General features: G+C 42.5%; 1 protein-coding gene across 1 annotated transcript; it reads left to right on the top strand.

Moving 5' to 3' along the window:
* Positions 1-562: 562 nt before the first annotated feature.
* On the top strand, positions 563-19,701 carry TNFSF10 (TNF superfamily member 10). The gene is made up of 5 exons (XM_032842371.1): positions 563-802; positions 6,488-6,625; positions 9,527-9,569; positions 15,602-15,706; positions 17,376-19,701. Exons 1-5 carry the CDS (start codon positions 578-580, stop codon positions 17,825-17,827), a joined length of 963 nt encoding a protein of 320 aa, XP_032698262.1. The 5' UTR covers positions 563-577; the 3' UTR covers positions 17,828-19,701.
* Positions 19,702-20,049: the final 348 nt, after the last annotated feature.

The raw sequence follows: 20,049 nt of genomic DNA, 5'->3' as shown, positions 1-20,049 counted from the left end.
TGCTATCATCCCTACTTCATGGATGCTGAAGTTTAAGGACAAAGCCCTTAAAAACCCAGGTAGGGTTTCACATCAGGAAGCATCAGGGCCGATATCTACCTGCAGGCAGTCTGAGCCCCTGAGGTCGTTTGCTAAGCCCCACACCACATGGCCTCCCAACTGAAGACACCAACCAAGCTGCTGAACTGCTGCACAGGGCCACCAAGTGACTTTGGAGAGATGATAAAGGAAGCTTCTCCCCCTGCAGCCTGCATCTCCGACTAGAGTGGCCTCTGCGGATGGTCAGATCTGTGGTCTGGCTCTCAGGGACTGGCTGCTGGGATGAGATGTAGCCTGGGAGCCCAGGAATGAGCACAGTCCCTGGGCAAGAGCACAGCCACAGGACCCCCAATGGGCCCCAAGCACTGGGGAAGCAGCTGTTTGTCCTAACACAGAGCCCTGCCAGTTTTGAAAACAATTTTAATGTCTGTTTCCCTCCTTGGTCCCTGATATTCCCATAGAATGGAGAGAGCTTCCTGGAATTCTCCTTTCCCTAGCCTGTTGCTTTCGGTTTCGTTTTGACTCTGTTTTTAAATAAATGAAACCCAAGAAGAGCTCCACCCCTGATCTTTGGTTCAACAGCAATAACCCGCTGTCGGCTGCCTTTGCCACAGTGAGACTTGGACAGGATCACAGCGAGATGCAGGCCCCGGGGGGCCCCAGCCCTGGGCAGACTTGCGTGCTGATTCTGATTTTCACCGTGCTCCTGCAGTCCCTCTGTGTGGCCGTGACTTACATGTACTTCACCAGGGAGCTGAAGCAGGTCAGTACCATGCACACGGTCCCTGACAGAGGCACTCAGCCAGCCCAGGGGGTAACGGCCTCTGTTTCCTCTTCTGGGGAAAAAAAAAGTTCCCTCTCTCTGCCTGTGGACCCTAACTGCTAATGCATATGATTACTGAGGACCTTGCAAAAGTTTAAGTTGAAAGGACTGTATGAACAGAGTGGGGTTACAGAACTCGTTCTATCAGCTCCTGACAGATGCAAAAGCAAAACTCCTAGCATATTTATTTTTTCCCTCTTCATCAGTTTGTGCATTTTATAATACTAGCAATTGAACTAAAATCGGCACCAAGCCTTGGAGTGTCATCGGGTTTGTCTTTTTCCTCCAAGACACGGGGTGGGGGTAAGTCCGATCTTTTAAACATGTTTTAGTTTGAGATCTGTGGCATTTCTGTGTGGACAACAGTGAAGATAGGAAGGACTGGCATTTGTCTGTTCCCTGGCCCCAGACATGTCATGCATAAAGTCTAGAATTAAGTCTGTTATCATATGGACTCCACATTTTATGTTCATGATAAAATAATTGAAAATAAAATGATTGCTCTATATCTGTGGGTGGTCCAAGAGTGAATGCAGGTACATTTGACAGAGGGGGAAAAAAAACTTAGTACCATTTTAGTTCCTGCATTTCTCAACTATATAGAACTTTTGGAACCATGAATGCAAAATTGCTGAAAATAAACCAAGCCAACTTTTGGGTTCTAATGTATGTTTTGACTAATTGTGTATTATATAGTAGAGAACTGTGAGTTGGAAGGAAATTTGGACACCCCCCCCATTTTATAGATGAGGAGACTAGAGACCCCCAGACAAAATGACATATCTAAGCTCAGACAGGACTTTGGAAGCAGAGGAGAACTCAAGTCTTTGGGCTCCTAAAACACACCTTCCTCCTCTACGGAGTGTTTATAGAGTTAACATATTTGCACGCTCAGATGCCCCCTGCATCCTGACACATTACGATAAAGCAACATTGCATCTGCCGGCTGGCTAGGAAATGCAAGTAGAAGGGACTCAGAAAAATATAAATTATCTAAATGCCATAGAGTGAGTATCTGTTATGGAAATGCTGTTTGCATACCCTGTGGAGCATACATCTGGTTATCTCAAATAGTTGCAAAATTTTCCTTTGGAGTTGGATGAAGTAGACTCTTGTTTGATTTGCAAGGAATTATGAAAAGAGGGGCTATCCTTAGATGACCTGTAAAGTCAGCTTTGCTCTAGGGCACATTCAGAAGAGCCCTGGATATTTGTAACTAAAACATCTGTGAAACTATAAACATGCCTCTAGTTCTAAGTCCACCTGAGAGTCTGGAATACAGCTGTGTTCGTGAGTTTGGAGCTAGCATGTCCTAACTGTTGTTAATTTTGCAGGATAAACAGAATGAGTCTGTCTCTATTGCGCAAGCCATTCCCTCGGTTTGCTGACATTACAAGTTGGCCAAGTTTTAAGACTGAATTAACTAATTATTGACTCATGCACTTCCCTGTGTATATGATCAAGTATTTTTTATTCAACTATAAAAATGGAAACTGAATAAAGCTTAACATCTCCCCACATGCATACATTTTTCTTAATTGCATAGTTATATATGGATACATATACGTATAGCCATATGGAAGAATTCATGGAGAGTGCCAGAAAGGGGGGAGAATGAACAGATCTTCAGCCAATACTGTGTTCCAGAAACTTGGCAAGATATTGCTCTATTTGATCCTTGAACTTGTAAATAGAATTACTGAGCTCGTAACGAACTTGTAAATAGAATTGCCCTATTTTACAGATACATAAGGCACAAGGAATTAGATGATTTGCCCCAGATTATAAAACAGGTTAAGGGGAAAGCCCAATTTTGAGCCTTGGCATTAAATGAGTGCTCCATAAACTACAGTCGTAACTAGTGTTGAGAAGTCTCCTGCCGTCATCACCCTCTTCATCAGGAATGCTTGCAAGGAAAAGTGACTCTGTGTCTCTTTGGTTGACTGTGTAAAATTTGGAAAAGCATATTTAATGGAAGAATTAATTTCCTTAAACAGATCAGAGATTCTACTTGGGTTGATGAAAGTTCCCAGAAGGTAAGCTGAGCAAGGATTATAGAGAGCATGGCCTATGCAGGGCTGAGGAGCTCTGATCTGACCTTCACACATAAGCACAAAGAAGCCTGTAGACTAACAAGCCTGGATGCTAATTATGGGCTTAGCCTCTAAAGTTTATCTCTCTCTGAGAATATATCATGACAAGGGACTGCCTACCACTTTGGCATCATAGATGGGAAAGACAAAGGAGAAGGGGAGGCTTAACCACCGTTCTCCATAAATGGTTCTTTATGCTGCTTGTGGTTTGTGGAAAATGATTCCTTAGAAACTCATGTCAGGGCAGGAGAGAAAGCCAGTGTCTCTACCTCGAAGTCTCTGAGCCAGCTGGCAAAGGAGTCCAACCTGCAGACCACAAGCCCTGCCAAGGACTGCCAAGGTTGGCCTTGGCCTAGACAATCACCATGTTTGTGATGGCACCAACCACAGTCATGGTGGAAACCACCTGTCAGTGCTTCTGGGTCAGAAGAGCAGACGCTAGGTGCAAAAGCTCTCCGAGTGGCATGCAGATGAAAATAGCACACATGACTCCCCGGCCTCCAACACCCAGATGTGGCTAATGAGAGACTAGCTCTGGTCTGAAGCATGCTTCAAGAAATTCATGCTTTGAAGTGGGAAGGATGTGGGAAAAAAGGACAGAGAGGGACTCGTCACGTTAATCATCATGAATCGTTCTTGAAACAACCATGGTACCCCCTCACTCATGCAGCTAGTCACCAGCCCTGGCCAAAGTCTGGAGAAGAAACCACCAAATATGAAAATGCAAGAAGCATGTGGGGCTGGGGAGGAGTGCTGGGCTTTCCCTCGGGGTTTCAATTATTCAGAAACCAGTATTCATGCATAAAATATGTAGAAAGTGAAATACCAAAATGTTGATCATTGTGATCTCTAGACGGTATGATTAAGGATGTCTTTTTTCCTTTTCTATGTTTTATAAATTTTCTACCATGAATGCCATAAAAATATCTATGCTATCTATATATGATTTTTAGGTAGGCTTTAAAAACGTGACATTTTTATACAGTCTTAAGAGAAAACAACCATACATGCAATTGCCCACATACAACCCTGAAAACCAGAGAGATCATCGAGAGGTTATTTAAGAACTAGGATCAGGGTGATTTTAGTGGGTTTTTTGTTGATTTTTCATTTAGAAAAGCATTCTTTGCTTTTTTATATTTTGCAGGTTGCCCATATACCACCAATGGTTCTAGGCTTCATTAAATTTGGGGTAACAGTGGAGTCACATTAGCTTGTCAGCCTCCCTCCCATGTAGGCCTAGGATCTTATGCAATTTTCAGGGTTCTCCCTCCCACCTCCTGGAGGTGTTTCTGGAAAATCCCCAGAGGGTGTCCAGAACCACTCATTCACAGCTGGTTCTGGCCTGGGCTGGGCCCTACGGCTTTTCCACCCTCTCAGATTCCCCTTCAGTTCCCAGGAAGCTTCCAGCTACCATGACTGCGGGGGCCCCAGGCAGCTCTCAGCTCTGCCTTCTCCTGCCCCTGGTCCTAGCTTCTCCTGTTCTTCATCTTTTTGTGATGAGAGAGCTTCCAGCTTCTGTGAAGTAAGAAAAGAAATCCTCCTCCTCTCTGTGTCATGCACGCCTTTTCATGTCCACAAGTTATAGGCGTTTGTGAGCCTATTTATTCAGTTTCATCAGACCAATGTCTGGCCAGAGAACACCCATACTGGTTGTCCCGGGACAGGGTCCAATGTAGGTAACTTGCTCTTCCTGGAACCACCCTCAGGGCTTTGTACCGAATCCAGCTCCTCCTCTCTGACCCTCCCCACCCCCAGTTGCGGGATATGTTCTCCTATTTCTAAAGCATACCTAATCGAGTTCCTAGGAAATGCTTTTTAGCTCCCACGTATATTGGAGATGCAAGTAGATGTCTATAGGAGACGAGCATGGTGGGGAGGGAGCAAATCAGTGTTGTTAACTCCACACAGCTTAGGCGGCCCCAGCTGTCACCGTAGTACATCTACTAACACGAGAATGTTTGACTCTTGTAATTAAAGGCAGGAAGAAATAAAGTAAACATTTATTTAAAAGTAAATGAATGTTCTGTGCCAGAGTCTGTGGAAGGAATTCATCAACTCAGATTTGTGCTTTTGCACTTGAGGGAGCTTCGTCAAATGTCCGAGGGGCACGTGGCTGGGCCCAGAGCAATGGGACTCTGACTGGGACCTTGCACAAACAAATCATTTTGATTTGGAATGAGATTGTCTTTTCGTAGGAAGGAGCATCATTAAGTTTGATCTTTCTTTCAAGCTTTGGTGTCCCTTAAGTTCAAACAATAGATAAAAATGGCCATTTATTTCTCCAGAGAAAAGCAATTCAGATTTGCACAGGGAAATAACAGCTCCTCGATCCCAATTGTTAAAAACAAAAACAGGAAAAAAGAAAAAAAAGAATTAATGTCTGACCTCGAATGGACTTCCTGTTTTCCTTTGTAAAATTAACCAGTTGTCAGCCTAGAATGTGCTGGATGGTTTGGGATGTGTGCGTGCACACGTTTGTGTTTGTGTTTGTGTTTGCGTGTGTGTGTGTGTGTGTGTGTGTGTGTGTGTGTATTTGATATCAGGCTAGTACTTTGTTGACAGTTACCTGGCCATTAGAAATGCTTGTTCTCAATCGGAAGGAGGGTGAACCTTCAAATGGTATTTCAAGTGTCTGTAGATGAATCCCTAACTAGTGTGGACATTTAACAAAACAGCGTTTAATATTTCCAATGGAAATATATTCTAGATTCTACCATCCAGAGGAGTAGAATTCACAAAAGTAACTGGAATTTACTCAATACCAGAAGCTCGGATTGAGAAAAAGAACATTACCTGCACCCCAAAGGCCCTGAAGGATTTGTTTACTTTTTTATTTAGGATCCTGGAATTTAAATGGACTCTATTGCCTACTGTTCATTTCTTTTCTTTCTTTCTTTCTTTCTTTCTTTCTTTCTTTCTTTCTTTCTTTTTTTTTTTTTTTATTTGAGAAATTTGAGAATTTGAGTGGGAAGGGGCAGAGGGAGAGAGAGAATCTTAAGCAGGCTCCATGCTGAGCCCAGAGCCCCGCACAGGGCTTGATCTCACAACACTGAGATCATGACCTGAGCCGAAATCAAGAGTCAGACGCTTAACAGACTGAGTCACCCAGGTGCCCCTCTATTGCATACTTTATACCTAGGTGGTTTCCCATCTTTGGAATGGGATCCTCCCCATCCCAGAGTTGGAAATGATCTCAAAGATCACCACAATGAACCAGCTCAAAGATCAAATGAAAAACAGACACAGAAGAGAAGAAGCAGTTTGTCGAGGGACACACTGGGGCAGCGAAGGGCATTGTGACCCAGGCTGTCTGGCCCACACCTGTAACCTTTCCACCATATCCAGCTGCTTCCTTGTATTCACCAAACAAAGGACAGCATGCCTACTTCTATTTCAAGCCATGAGCTTATCTCAGGTGCCAAGACATCTTTGAATCTGTCATCCATCAGTTCCCATCACTTAGCTTGTAAATGAACAAAAATAAAAAGCTCTTGTGCCTAATATTGTGTTCTACTCCATCTTAACCCAGATGCAGGACAAGTACTCCCGAAGTGGCATCGCCTGCTTCTTAAAGGAAGACGACATCCCGTGGGACCCCCATGATGAGGACAGTATGAACAGCCCCTGTGGGCAAGTGAAGTGGCAACTCCATCAGGTTGTTAGAAAGGTAGGTGGGCCACCAGGTCCCTCCACCAGCAGGTGTGGAAGGCCACAGGACAGGGAACACTTAAGAGCATCGAGTGGAGATGCTGCATTTTGCAAAGGAGGAAACTGAGGCCCGGAGTATTTAAGTGATTTTTCCCCAAATTCATAGAACTAGGAGAAAGTGGAACAGCACCAAACAGTGGGTCCTGGCTGACTCCTTGGTCTTGAGTTCACTCCTCTACTCGATCCTCCCCATCTAGTCTGAACTTTTCATCTCCCATCATAGAAATTGAGGCACAGACAGGGCAGGGTGTTCAAGGTCACACGACAATAAAAGACGTGTGTGATTTTTTTTTGTTGTTCAGAAGACAGACGAAGCCGTGTACTGGTGTTTTTATACTCTTCCAATCTTGTTGATCTCTGGAATTAAACATATATTTATTTTTGTATGCATATAGAGATGAAGAAAGAGGAAAGGAAGAGGGAAGAAAGAGAAACTTTGAGAACTTGAAGGTGATGACATCTTGATTTATAGTTAATAAATAACCAGTTACAAAATATGTTTGTAGAAGTTGCTTAAACAGGATCCCTAGCAAAAACTCTCTGTCAGCAAACAGTTTATTTCATTAAATTACATAATTTTACCTTCTGCCTGTCCAGAAAGGTCAGGATGAGAACATGGGTATGAAAATAACTCTGTAAACCGTGATACAACATCATTATTTAAAAAAAAAAAAATGCTGGGGACATTCCCAGGGCAGGAAGGAGGTGTGTTTTGAAGATATGATTGCAAGCCCATTGTTTGGTGCTCGGTCTGTCTTTGCATAGAAACTGTCGTGCTTGTGGTTAGGGCTCCAATTTATAACCCATGCAATCCTCACAGTAGAGCCCAGATGTCCTCTAGGATGCCATTTCTATGAGAAATGGAATCTGACCTCACCCGGAGGCCAGGGCAGGGCGCCCACTGCACACAAGCTGTACAGAAGCAGCTTGACTCCATTGCCCCAGGTGGTCAGGTGCTGAGGACCAGGAAGTCTGGGGCTGGGGTGGGAAGGTGGGGGGGGAGGGGCAGGCGCCGGGTGGTGGGCGGGGAGTGGGGGCATCCGAGAAGACTGAGGAATGGGACTCAGCAGTCCCTGGGATTGGTGGGGGCAAACCCATGGGTGGCAGGGGAGAGAAACTCAGAGCAAGAGCAGAAATCTGGAGCCTGAGGAGGGGGCTGGATGCTGGGACTGGGAGTGGGGGGAGGGTAGAGAAGTAGTGGGAGTAGACTTCACATACCTCTTCCTGTTGTTCTCTCTCTCCCTCCCATTCTCCCACACTGCCACTCATTAGAATAGGGAGAGGCTGGGAGAGGACACAGATGGGTGGTCAGGGTAGGGGGGAATGATTTCCCATTTTTTTCAGGTTCCATTAATGGAACAGATTATTTTCCAGTAAACATCCTAAAATTCCATATGGTATGTCATTTAATCCTCAGAACAGCTCTCTGAGGAAGGAATCCAAACTATTATCTTCCTCTCTCTCTCTTTTTAAAATGTATTCATTTATGTTAGAGAGAGAGAATCTGAGGGGGTGGGGTAGAATCTCCAGCAGACTCATCACTGAGCATGGAGCTCGACTTGGGGCTGGATCCCATGACCCTGAACCTGAAATCAAGAGTCTGACACTCAACTGACTGGGCCCCCTCTTACTCTTCTCTTTTTTTTTTTTTTTTTTTTATTTGATGAAGAAATTAAAGTCCACATCAGCTAAGTAACTTGAGCAAAGTCTCCCAGAGCTAGTGATTGACACATTTGCATCTGGACCATCTGACCAGACTGTTATCGTTCTTTTATTCTGCTTCCCACACTACAGGAATTACCCTTTTCTCTTTCCTGCTGCTCCTCCTTCTTCCTTCCTTCCTTCTACCCCAGAATGAGATAGATAGAGAGACCATGCTGAGGCCACTGCTGGCTTCCCTCCTCCCCCGCATGCCCATTGTGCCAGAGGTGGACCTGCCCTTATTGGGTCAGGGCTTGAGACCAAGGGAAAAACAGAGAGTTTCTGGTTTGGGGTGGGAGTATAGAGGAGGAGAGTTTCTGGCAGTTTCAAAAGGGACAACAGTGGCAGGAAAGGAGGTCAGTGGCAGGAAAGGATGGACAAAGGCCCAGGGGACAGAACTAAATGGAGGGAACTTCAGAAGCCACAGCTGCGCTCAGTATTAGCTCATCTAATAGAAAGGTTAAGGTTTCCCTCTTTCTTACTGATTTTCCCCACAGGTTAGTACAAAGAAGGTGATGCTAGCTGTTTAGAAAAGGTATTGGCGTGCGGTAAAACATGTTAATGTGAAGAATGCCCTGGCCACAGGTCAGAAACAAGAGAATGGCACAGTGTTGCCAGGTCCTGCCTTGGTGGGCTCTGTATGTCCAATGTGCCTTACACCTTGAGGCTTGGGTCTGCCCAGCCATTCAAAGCCTCTGAACACTGTTCCGCAGTGCACTTAACCCACACACTTGCCTGCAGACTCACGCCCCACATGGAGAAAGCGAGGAGGCCTGGGGGCCACATCCAGTAGCCACAAGGTATAAATATCCATGTGATAGAAAGGCAAGGATCTACAAGAAGTTTCTTTGGGAACAGAAGGAGGTTTGGGGAACATTAGCCTCATCTACCTTGCCAGATGGCACCTTCCTCCTGGGCAGGTGTGGTCTTTGAAGGCCCCCTCCAGAAACAGAACTTTCCACAGCTGCCTCTGCCTCATTGTTCACCCCAGCTCCCACCCTACCCCACGCAAACCCTGTGCTTGGACATCTAAAGCTTCCGAGGTTCCTCTCTGGCATAGAAAGGACATCTTAGACATCAGCAAGAAGGGCCATAGACATTCTGTAGTCAGTTGAAATTTTTAGGGAAATTAACAAGCTTTATTCAATACTGTTTGCAGATGATTTTGAAAACCTATGAGGAAACCATTCCTACAGTTCCAGGTAGTATTTTTTGTTTGTTTGTTATTTTAATTTTCTGCTGTCGACTTCATGATGGGGTGAATGGCTCTCCAGCCCTTTTCCTCCACTCCCTTCCACACATCCCCCCTCAGACTGTGATTCAGTGTCTCAAGCCACTTGATTCTATCTTTCTCTTTGCATTGGCCATTAGGAAGCTTAGAGCCAAACCTGGGGCCCCAACTGCGGTCAAAACTTTATTTCTTCTGAATCTTGTTTTCCCACCATGAATTTCCTTTTCACCTCGATTTTTTCAGTTATTTATTTTTTACTTTCAAATGTGTTGTAAGTAAGTCATCTAAATCCTTTCTGGAACATGGCTGAAAGTAAGATAAATGAGGGCCCAACATGACCCATCTTCTCTGCTTCTGACCACTACGAGGCTCTATGACTTTCTTTACGCAAGGGCCTCTCGCTTTGTCACCTTTCCCAGCAATCATTTACCCCCCCCCCCCCCCCCACTTCTCATCCTGTGGTCTCTCAGCCACAGCCACCTTCCTGTTCGCGGTCAGCAGCCTGCTTCAACCCACATTCTCTTTGAGGGCTATTACCCATGCTGCCTTCTTCCTGGCTTCTCATATAACTAACTCCTTTTCATCCTCATCTTATCATCTCGTTACCTCTTCAGGGAATATTCCTCTGCCTACCTTTCTAAGTAAGTTCCCCCACACCCTGCTATTTCTATCACATTTTCTTGTGTATTTTCTTTTATTTATATATATATATATTTTTTATCCGTGTGCTCTCTGATTCCCTACTAGATTAAAGATCTGCAAAGATTGAATGCATGTCTGTTTCTCTCATCTGTCTATACCTAGTACCTAACTTGATGCTCGAAACCTAGGAGATTCTTTATCTCCCTGGCCCTGAGGGGTAACACCTTTTGTGTATGTGTATGTGTGTGTGTGTGTGTGTGTGTGTGTGTGTGTGTATTTTGATTGAGATGAAATTCACATAGCATACAAATAACTTTTGGGGGCACCTGAGTGACTCAGTTGGTTAAGTGGCTGCCTTCAACTCAGGTCATGATCCCAGGTTCCTGGGCTAGAGGCCCACATCAGGCTCCTTGCTCATTGGGGAGCCTGCTTCTCCCTCTTCCTCTGCCTGCCTGCTGCTCCCCTTGCTTGTGCTCTCTCTCTCTCTCACTATCTCTTTCTCTGTCTCAAATAAATAAATAAATAAAAATCTAAAAAAAAAAAAAAACAAGTAACTCTTTTTTGAGGTGTCATTCTCATTTTATTTTTTACTGAAATATAGTTGACATACAATATTATATTTCAGGTGTATACCATAGTGAGTTGACATTTACATATATTACAAAATGCTGACTACAATAAGTATGGTTACTAACTATCACCATACAGAGTAATTACAGTATTAGTGACTATCGTCCCTATACTGCATTTTATGTTGCCATGACTTTCTTGTTTTGTAACTGTACCTCTTAATCTCCTTCACCTGTCTCACCCTTCTCCCCAACCCACTCCCTCTGGCAGCCACCAGTTGGTTCTCTGAATTTATGTGTCTGTCTTGTTTTGCTTGTTTGTTTGTTCTTAGATTCCACATACAAGTGAAATTTTACATTATTTGTCTTTATCTGTCTGACTTATTTCACTCAGCATAGTACCCTCCAGGTCAGTCCGTGTTGTCTCAAATGGCTCGATTTCCTTGTCTTTTACGGCTGAGTAATGTTCCATTGTGTGTGTACCACAGCTTCTTTATCCACTCATCTACGGGTGGACACTTGGGTTGCTTCCAGATCTTGGCCATTGTAATCATGTTGTAGTGAACATAAGGGAGCACATATCTTTTCAAGATAGTGATTTCATTTGCCTTTTCTTGGGATAAATATCCAGAGGTGGAATTACTGGATTGTATGGCTTTTCTATTTTTAGTTTTTTTGAGGCACTTCCATGCTATTTTCCAGAGGGGCTGCCCTGATTTACCAGCAGTGGTGTGGGGCTCCCTTTCCCCCACATCCTGGCCAACACTTGTTGCTTGTCTTTTTGTTATTAGCTGTTCTGACAGGTGTACAGACAGCTCATGGTGGTTATGACTTGCATTTCCCTGATGATGGGTGATGCTGGACATCTTTCCACGGCAGGGTGGGAGCAAGTGTGGGGGGACGCTGGTCTTGGCCAAGCTGCTGTAGAGGGGCTTCTACCAGGAGGGACAGAGTGGGTGGGGCAGGTCCACAGGGCAATGCCAGGACCAGGCAAGGTGCTAGCAAGGTTGGTGGAGAGAGTCAGAACTGGCACCAGTCAGGCTGGCTAGAGAGAAGGAAGGCAAGAGAAAAGGCCGCCAGCACTTCTGTTCCCAAAGAAACTTCTTGTAGATCCTTGCCTTTCTATCACATGCCCTGAAGTTAGGAAGAAATCTCCTTCACATCTGGCCCAGGCACTTTTGAATCCACTGCCTCTGGGGTGGGTCTTGGAGTGAGTTTGTGTGCAAGCCCTTTGAAAGCAGAGTCTCAGTTTCCAACAGCCCTCTGGCTCTCCTGGAGGTGAGCCCCACTGATTTTCAAAGCTGGACATTGTGAGAGCTGGTCTTCCCAGGGCAGGCCCCAGGCGGGGGGAACAGTGTCCCATGTGGGGCTTGAATCCCTCGCTCCCCAGGGGGAGTTTCCATACCTATGTATCTCCTTACCGCTTGTAGATCACCTTGCCTTGCAGGTGAGTCCTGATGAGACCTTGACCCTGCCCCTTTCAACTCTTCTCCATGTGGCTTTTTCTTTATATCTTTGACTATGGAAGAGCTGTTCTGCTAGTCTTCAGGTCCTTCTCAGAGAGAATTACTCTATATGTAGTTGTCTTATGGAACCTCGACTGGATCCTAGTGGAAGAACCAGGCACTGGAGACCTTGGAGGATGGAAGGTTTATTTAATACTGGCGGGTTCAGAGGAGAGTAATCTCCCAAGGTCAGCCACCAGCACAAACAAAGGGGGTAGTTTATACACATTTACTTCTGTATCTGTGCCACTTCTGTATCCTTGGCAGCCAGGCAGGAAGGAAAACCCGGAATGGCCCGGGGGCCAGGACTGGGATTCCCCTGCGGGATTGGACGGCCACCTTAGAACACAGATTTCCCTTATCAGTTGTAGCCTTGATGTGTCCATGGGAGGATGTGAGCTCGGGATCCTCCTACTCCACCACCTTTGAGAATGTTATGGTCAACCATTTTGAAGGCCCAATTTAGTGGCAGATAGCACATTCACAATATTGTGTCACCTCCCTCTCTCTCCACATAGAAGGCTCTTAATATGTATTTTTAAATGAATACATAAGTCAATAAAACTACTGGATAAAATTTGCTACTTTTTCACATTTGGCTCACTGTAGCCCCATTTTCCCATACTAATGGCCATGAAGGCCTGAATACACATACTGGAGACTGCCGTCCTGGGGCACACCAGCCTGGCAGAGAAGAAACCGTTCTCTAAGTGTTGCAAAGATGTCTTTCTACTTTTCAACTCTCCTTTTTCGATACCATAAGCTTCTTCATTGCTTAACAACTCCCATTTTTCTTTATTAAATACGCTTTATGAAACATGAAGGATAAGACCTGTTCCCAGGGTCTATGCATTCTTCCTGAAAATTTCCATGAAAGTGGTAATCAGAACAGTGAACACTGCCCTTCTTCTGCTGAGGCAAAACCGATCCCTGGTCTACAGAAGATGCATGTACTATTTTCAGTGTTGTAAGAAGAATACTCTTCTCTATTCATCACACTTATATGTAGAAATCAGGTACTAATCAGTAGACGAAGGTGCATTCATGACACACAAACAGACATATTCACAGGTTCCTTTTCCACATGTTGTCTGCTATAGCCAGTAGGAAATCTTGTCTTTGTTTGTTTGTTTATTTTTAGAAATGTCCTCTTTAGAATTTGCTTTTGTGTTTAGGCTTCCCTGAATCTTCACAATGACCTCTAAATGTAAGATATTTATAATTAAATTCATCTTCTGCATATTTTAAAACAAGGTGCCAAGGTCTAAGGGCAGGCAAAGCATTATGAATTATTAAACAGTAGAAGTTAAAGGTGAATGGACACATCAACCTTGAAAGCTGAGCATTCTGGGAGTATTATGTAGTTGTCCATGCATCCCCATGATACATTTGGTCTTCAGGGCTGTACAAATGCCCATCTATCCTGAATTAAGTAACAACTTGTACAAGATGGGTGGAAGAGATTCTTATTTCCTGTTCATTCCTTTCCTATGAAATTTTACCACCTCCTTTCTGTTCCTCTTCCTCCTAGCCTTGATTAAGACCTCCTGTTCTCAGTCCTGATCAGTTATAGTCTGGTAACTTGCCAGTCTCCAACCCTTCCAACTTCTACCCATCAAACCTTACTTTGAGAAAGGATAGCCTATAGCACAACACATTATCTCTTCATTTCCCCTACCAAAATCTTTCAGAGTCCTACCGTGTCCTATATAATCCAAATCTCTTAGCTTAACATTCAAACCCTCCATCATTTGGCTCCCCATTTAAGCCTGAATCTGAACCCCTTCTATGCTGCAGCCCAGGAATGCTTTGTGTATCCTGCCTGTGGCCCCTGTCCTCGATCTCTGAAAATGCCCTTCTTCCATTCTTTCCCAAGTCTGCCCATGCGTATCCTCTTCAGATCGTTATCCTCACACCTCAAATATTTGCTTGCATTCATTTGTGTCTAGTTCTTTCTCCTTGCTCCTAAAGGAGCGCCTGGCATAGATGTGATGGGCACCTTGGTTTGTTGGAGTAAGCCGTAGCACAAAACTCTCCCCTGACCTCAGTCCTCCAATAAAGAGGATTCTTTCCCTCTTCTGAACACCCATCACCCTTTATTTATATTTATTTATTTATATTTATTATTATGTATTGTGTGTGTGTGTGTGTGTGTATTTGTATTTCTCACAAGTAAATTTTCACTGTCTAGTTCATATCTCTCCTAAAAGACAGTAAGTCCTTTGAGGGCTCAGTCTGTGTAATTAGTGTTTAAACAGTGATTTGCAACCCCTCTCTATTATAGTGCAGTACCTCATTGTTGGCAATGTTTTCTTTCTTTCTTTTAAGATTTTATTTATTTATTTGACATAGAGAGAGAGAGACAGAGAGAGAGACAGTGAGAGAAGGAATACAAGCAGGGGAAGTGGGAGAGGGAGAAGCAGGCTTCCCGCAGAGCAGGGAGCCTTATGTGGGGCTCGATCCCAGGACTCTGGGATCATGACTTGAGCCAAAGGCAGATAGGTGCTTAATGACTGAGCCACCTAATTGCCCCTTGGCAATATTTTCTTGATGATAAAATATCATTTATTGTAACCAGTGTAAGCACACTGGGGAAGTTTGAACTGATTTTCTGAAAAGGGGAGTTTGCTGAATTTGTGTATTTAAAGGCTGCTCCAAAGTACTGCAGAAAGTGATCAATAAGTCTTATTTGCTTATTCTTATCTAGTGAATTAGTGACTTTATTTTTATATACTGATTATCATAACCAGTATGCCATTTCATGTTTCCTTTGAGGGGCCAGGCGTGGGGGATAACTGTTGGATACCAGTTTGTAGCATCTATGGACCATTGTTCTCACCATTGCTCCTTTAGAATCAGGATCGCTCTGTTTCTATATATAACTCAAAGTGGAAATTCATCAGTGCTTGGTTATTTGTGTACGTTGAATGACTCAGCAGAATTTTTACATGTCCCCAGCTATTTATTTATTTGTTTGTTTGTTTGACTTAGAAAGGGCCAGAATCTTCATTTTGTTATATTCTGGATGGGCCTCACCTTTGAGATGCCAGTGAATTCTAACCCAAGCTACTGCTTATTCTTCTCATCTAAAATACTTTCAAAATTAAACATAAGCAGGAATTGATGGATGATCATATTAAAATGTAGGCTATTTTGATGGAAGCCCATACAATCAACTTTGGAAGCCCAGTGTGCTTACAGTGTCTGACCGACAGCAGTTCTGAATAACAATGTTTTTGAAAAGTGGTTTGACAACTGATAAAATTCTTTATCATTTTTCTTTTTAGAAAAACAGCTAAATATTCCCAGCCTAGTAAGTGAAAGGAGTCTTCAGAGAGCAGCAGCTCACATAACTGGAAGTAGCCAGAGAAGAAGCTTGTTTCCAGTTCCAAGTAAGAGAAAAAACAAATATATGGCTAAAAGGAAGGCAATGGAAAAATTTGTCCCAGATAGTTTACTCTTTTAACTTGTCTATGAAATGTTGATATGGTTAGCTACAAAATGCTCAGTGGTAATGGGGGCTCAGATTGCTTCTTTTCAGAAGCAAGATTATAAGACAAATGGAAAATTATGTGGTGGAAGAACTTTGTCTTTGAGTTTCCCGTACCCATATTTGTGCTTTTCTTCTTCCTCAAAGTAATTTCTCTCACTCCCATCAAATCTTCCTCCTCTTCAAAAGTTCTAAATCAGTTATTTACTTTCACCATGAGTCACTAGGTATTCCTTGTGGCATTTGTATTTGGTTGAATTATGGGAAGCTGCCAATATTTGACCATTTTTCACTCACAGACATGTCAATTTCATAGGGTTTAGCCAAATATGATAAGTCTATTTCTTACCTGAAGAACTGTTTTCTACGCAGTGCTGTAACAGTGAAGGAGTCCTGTGGTCTAAATCCCCATGCTGGAATACCAGCTCCTCTTTACCTAGATATATGTTTTGAGCAAATTACCTAATCAAATCAAGCTTCAGTTTCTTCATATACAAAGTAGAGATAATCTTTACATCATAAAATGCTGAAGATTAGCACAGGCGAAATTCCTGTGTAATTTAAGTACTCCATAAATAGTTGCTTTTCCTATTATGAAAGGTTTCATCCCAAATTAAAGAAATTTCAGATGTCACTTAAAATATGAAAAGATTGTGGGATTTTTTTTTTCATTTTTTGGTGAGGACAGCTGTCTTCCTGGTATTCCTGAATTCTTGCTTTATGAATGATTGACATGTTCTGCCTATGAGTGAGATCGTTATTATAATGTTACTTTACGACTCAACAAGAAACACAATAGTTGTTTTTACACTATTGAAAAACTAAATTTTGCACCAATCCTGGAGATGGGTCCAAAGTTTAAAGGAATATCATATTTTAGAAGGGCCCTTTTTCACTCAAAGTCTTTGGGAGTTAAAGATCCAAGGGTCTGAAGATCTTTAAATCTGGGCTCTCTTTGCCCAACCGTGTGCCCTGTCTTATTGTGGACTAGAAATGCTTTCTGCTTGAATGGTGCCATTGACTCTGGATTGTGGAGAAAGACCAAGAAGGAACCCAAAGAGACCCAAAGAAATTGTAATAAGTTCTGAGCTCCAGGCTTAAGGAAATAGATCTGTTTCTTTTGGTTTCCTTATTTGTTACTCATTTGAACTCACCAGCATAGGAAGGTAGGTAAGGGTGTGGGATAGAAGTTCTGCCCAAGAGTCAAGATTGCCATTTGAGTTAATCATCTCCTAAGCTACAGTTTACAGCTGAGTGTGGCATAAATAAAAAACCTTTAAAAAATAAAAAAATAAAATAAATAGAGCTGAGTGTGGCAGATGTGGCCTAAGTGGTGGATGAGGTGGAAAGTAAGGGACTTCCCACAGATCACAATCATACAATACCCTCCAGATTCCTGTAAGACTGAAATTTGGAATCCTTGTAAGATTGAAGGAGCAAGCAGTTTATATTAGATTGAAAGTCTTCAAAATCCCAACCCCAAAATTGGCTAGGCACAGCTACTGAGATCATTCTTACCTTTGTTACAAACTTCTTTCTTTTCATTTTCTTTCTCCCTGAACTTCATCCAGGCTCCAAGAATGAAAAAGCTTTGGGCCAGAAACTAAACTCCTGGGAGTCATCGAGAAAAGGACATTCATTCTTGAATAATTTGCTCTTGAGGAATGGAGAGCTGGTTATCCATCGAAGGGGGTTTTATTACATCTATTCCCAAACATACTTTCGGTTTCAGGAACCTGAGGAAATTTCAGGAACGAGTTCAACAGAGCAGAACAAAAAGAAAAACAAACAAATGGTACAATATATTTACAAATACACAAGTTATCCTGACCCTATACTGCTGATGAAAAGTGCTAGAAATAGTTGTTGGTCTAAAGATTCTGAATATGGACTCTATTCCATCTATCAAGGTGGGATATTTGAGCTTAAGGAAAATGATACAATTTTTGTCTCTGTAAATAACAAGCAATTGATTGACATGGACCGAGAAGCCAGTTTTTTCGGGGCCTTTTTAGTTGGCTAATTAATCTGCAAAGAAAAAACAATATTCTCAAAGTGACCCTTCACAAAAAGTAAGGAAATCTGAGCAAAGCCACTTCAACCAGAAGACCCAAAAAGCAACACACGCTTCTCTAATATCTCTGAAAATGACCAAGTCATTTTAAGAAAGCAAAATTCCCAAAGACCTTTCAGGGGTCTACAAGATATCAGTTTGCTCGCAGAAACCTAGAAGATTCTGTTTCCAAACACTTGTGTAGCAATCAACAGCTGTCTTTATTATCTACTCTTGTGAGGATTCCAGAAGAAAGATTAATGATCCATCTCTTTTTTTGGAGGCTCCACACTGGCTGTGTGGAGCCCAACACGGGGCTTGAACTCACAACCCTGAGATCAACGCCTGAGCTGAGATCAAGAGTCAGACATTTAACCAACTGAGTCACCCAGGCCCCCAGTGATCCATCTCGTAAGTAGTATATCACCTTGGTCATTTCCAGGTTACCATAATGGACAACCAGGAGAACCACTAAAAGGTCATGATATTGGGAGGTAGCCTCTGTCAATATATGGGATGTGCAAAGGGTGTTTGCGTCATGCATGACCTTACAGGAGTTATCTCATACACCTGGATTTGATGGAGATAAGAACATTCTACTGAAAATAATATCATTTTGTTTAAAAAAAAAAAACTAAATTTATGCTCAGTGGACAAGGAATTACTTCCGAATGGCTTGTGATTTTCACTACCAAAAGTCAAGCTGACCCAAAGTACTGATAATATTTTTGATAAAGGACTCCATAACGAGTGAACAGCTAATCAGAACAAGGGAATTTGGTCTCATGGGAGCAGGAAGAGAAATGGGAAAGTGGAAACACCAAACACAGGTAAATTCGCAGAGAAGAGCCTAGGAAGGATCTGATCCCCACCTCCCACCCCCTACCCCATCCTCCACTACCAAATGTCATTGTCTAGTATACATCTGCTTAAGGTTGAATCAGTTATTTGCCTCAGCCAGAAGAGGAGCAATTGCTTTTATCTGCCAGAATTGTGACACAAAACATTTTATTTCACCATTTAATCGAACCAGTTGGAAAAAAATTAATTGGAGTATTTGTCTAATCTCTTCTAATTGTTGTTCTCAACGCAGCATAATTTATACTTCGGGGTTGTCTGCTCAAACGTTCATTTAAACGTGTCTGATCCAATAGGTCTTTCTCAAAAAAGTCTCCTTTAAACTTAAATTTACAATACCCTGCAGATACCTGGCACTTCTGGCCCTTCTCACTCTATTTTCTATAACACTAGTTAAGTTTTTACATACTGACAAATTGACATATTTGTTACTCTGTGTTTTAAAGCCTGCCTCCTCTCACCAGAATATAAGCACTGTGATCACAGGGCACGTTTTGTCCTGTCCCCATCTGTAACCTCAGTCCCTGGGACAATGCCTTAACACAGCACCCACACAAAATACATTTGTGAATCGATGAATGACTGAGGGAATGAATACTTAATCATACGGGAAAAAATTTTAAAAGCATCCTCTGCCTTATCCCTTATACTGAAAAAAAACTTTGAGGAATTTCAAAAGTAATCTCCAAGTGAAGAAGACCTTCTTTTTAAAAAACTTTTTAAGATTTAACTTTTAAGTAATCTCTACACCCAATGTGGGGCTCCAGCTTACAACCCCAACATCAAGAGCCACATACCCTACCGACTGAGCCGGGCAGGAACCCAGAAAAAGACCTTTTAAACAAGGATTTAAAAGTGAGAGAAAAAAGACTACAATGTGTGTAACATAAAATCTTGAAATGAAAGAGAAAATTTTTCCTCTATATTTTTATACTAAATTTTTAAGATGTTACTTTTTCAATAAAGATGACATATTAAAATGTGTAGTTTTTGTTTAATATTTGTATTTGTCTTATGGTACCAAGATTATTAATACGGAAAAAAGGACTTCTAATCCCTTTTTCATGATATCTTTTATCTGATGTTTCTTACAGAAGAAAGGAATTAATTTCTCACTTTTTATTTAATGTGTTAAATATGTCAGTCTTTCCTTTATAGCTAATGCTTTTGTTATGGGTTGAATTGTGTCCCCCCAAAAAAGGTATGTTGAAGTCCCACTCCCCACTACCTCAAAATGTAAACTTATTTGAAAATAGGGTTGTTGCAGATATAATTACTTATGATGAGGTCATATGCAAAAGTGAGGGTCTTTATAATAATAAGACTTGTATTCT

This window comes from Lontra canadensis, unplaced genomic scaffold (genome assembly GCF_010015895.1).
Source record: "Lontra canadensis isolate GAN:19392208 unplaced genomic scaffold, GSC_riverotter_1.0 scaffold129, whole genome shotgun sequence".
Taxonomy (NCBI): domain Eukaryota; kingdom Metazoa; phylum Chordata; class Mammalia; order Carnivora; family Mustelidae; genus Lontra; species Lontra canadensis.
This window is presented reverse-complemented; position numbering and strand designations above follow the sequence as displayed.

What these genes read in the sequence shown, in the direction of transcription:
- TNFSF10 (XM_032842371.1), top strand. Translation starts at nt 578, where the DNA reads ATGAAACCCAAGAAGAGCTCCACCCCTGATCTTTGGTTCAACAGCAAT. An exon ending in TCCATCAGGTTGTTAGAAAG is followed by an intron (nt 6,626 to 9,526) that starts GTAGGTGGGCCA and finishes TACTGTTTGCAG; the next exon opens with ATGATTTTGAAAACCTATGA. An exon ending in AAGCTTGTTTCCAGTTCCAA is followed by an intron (nt 15,707 to 17,375) that starts GTAAGAGAAAAA and finishes AACTTCATCCAG; the next exon opens with GCTCCAAGAATGAAAAAGCT.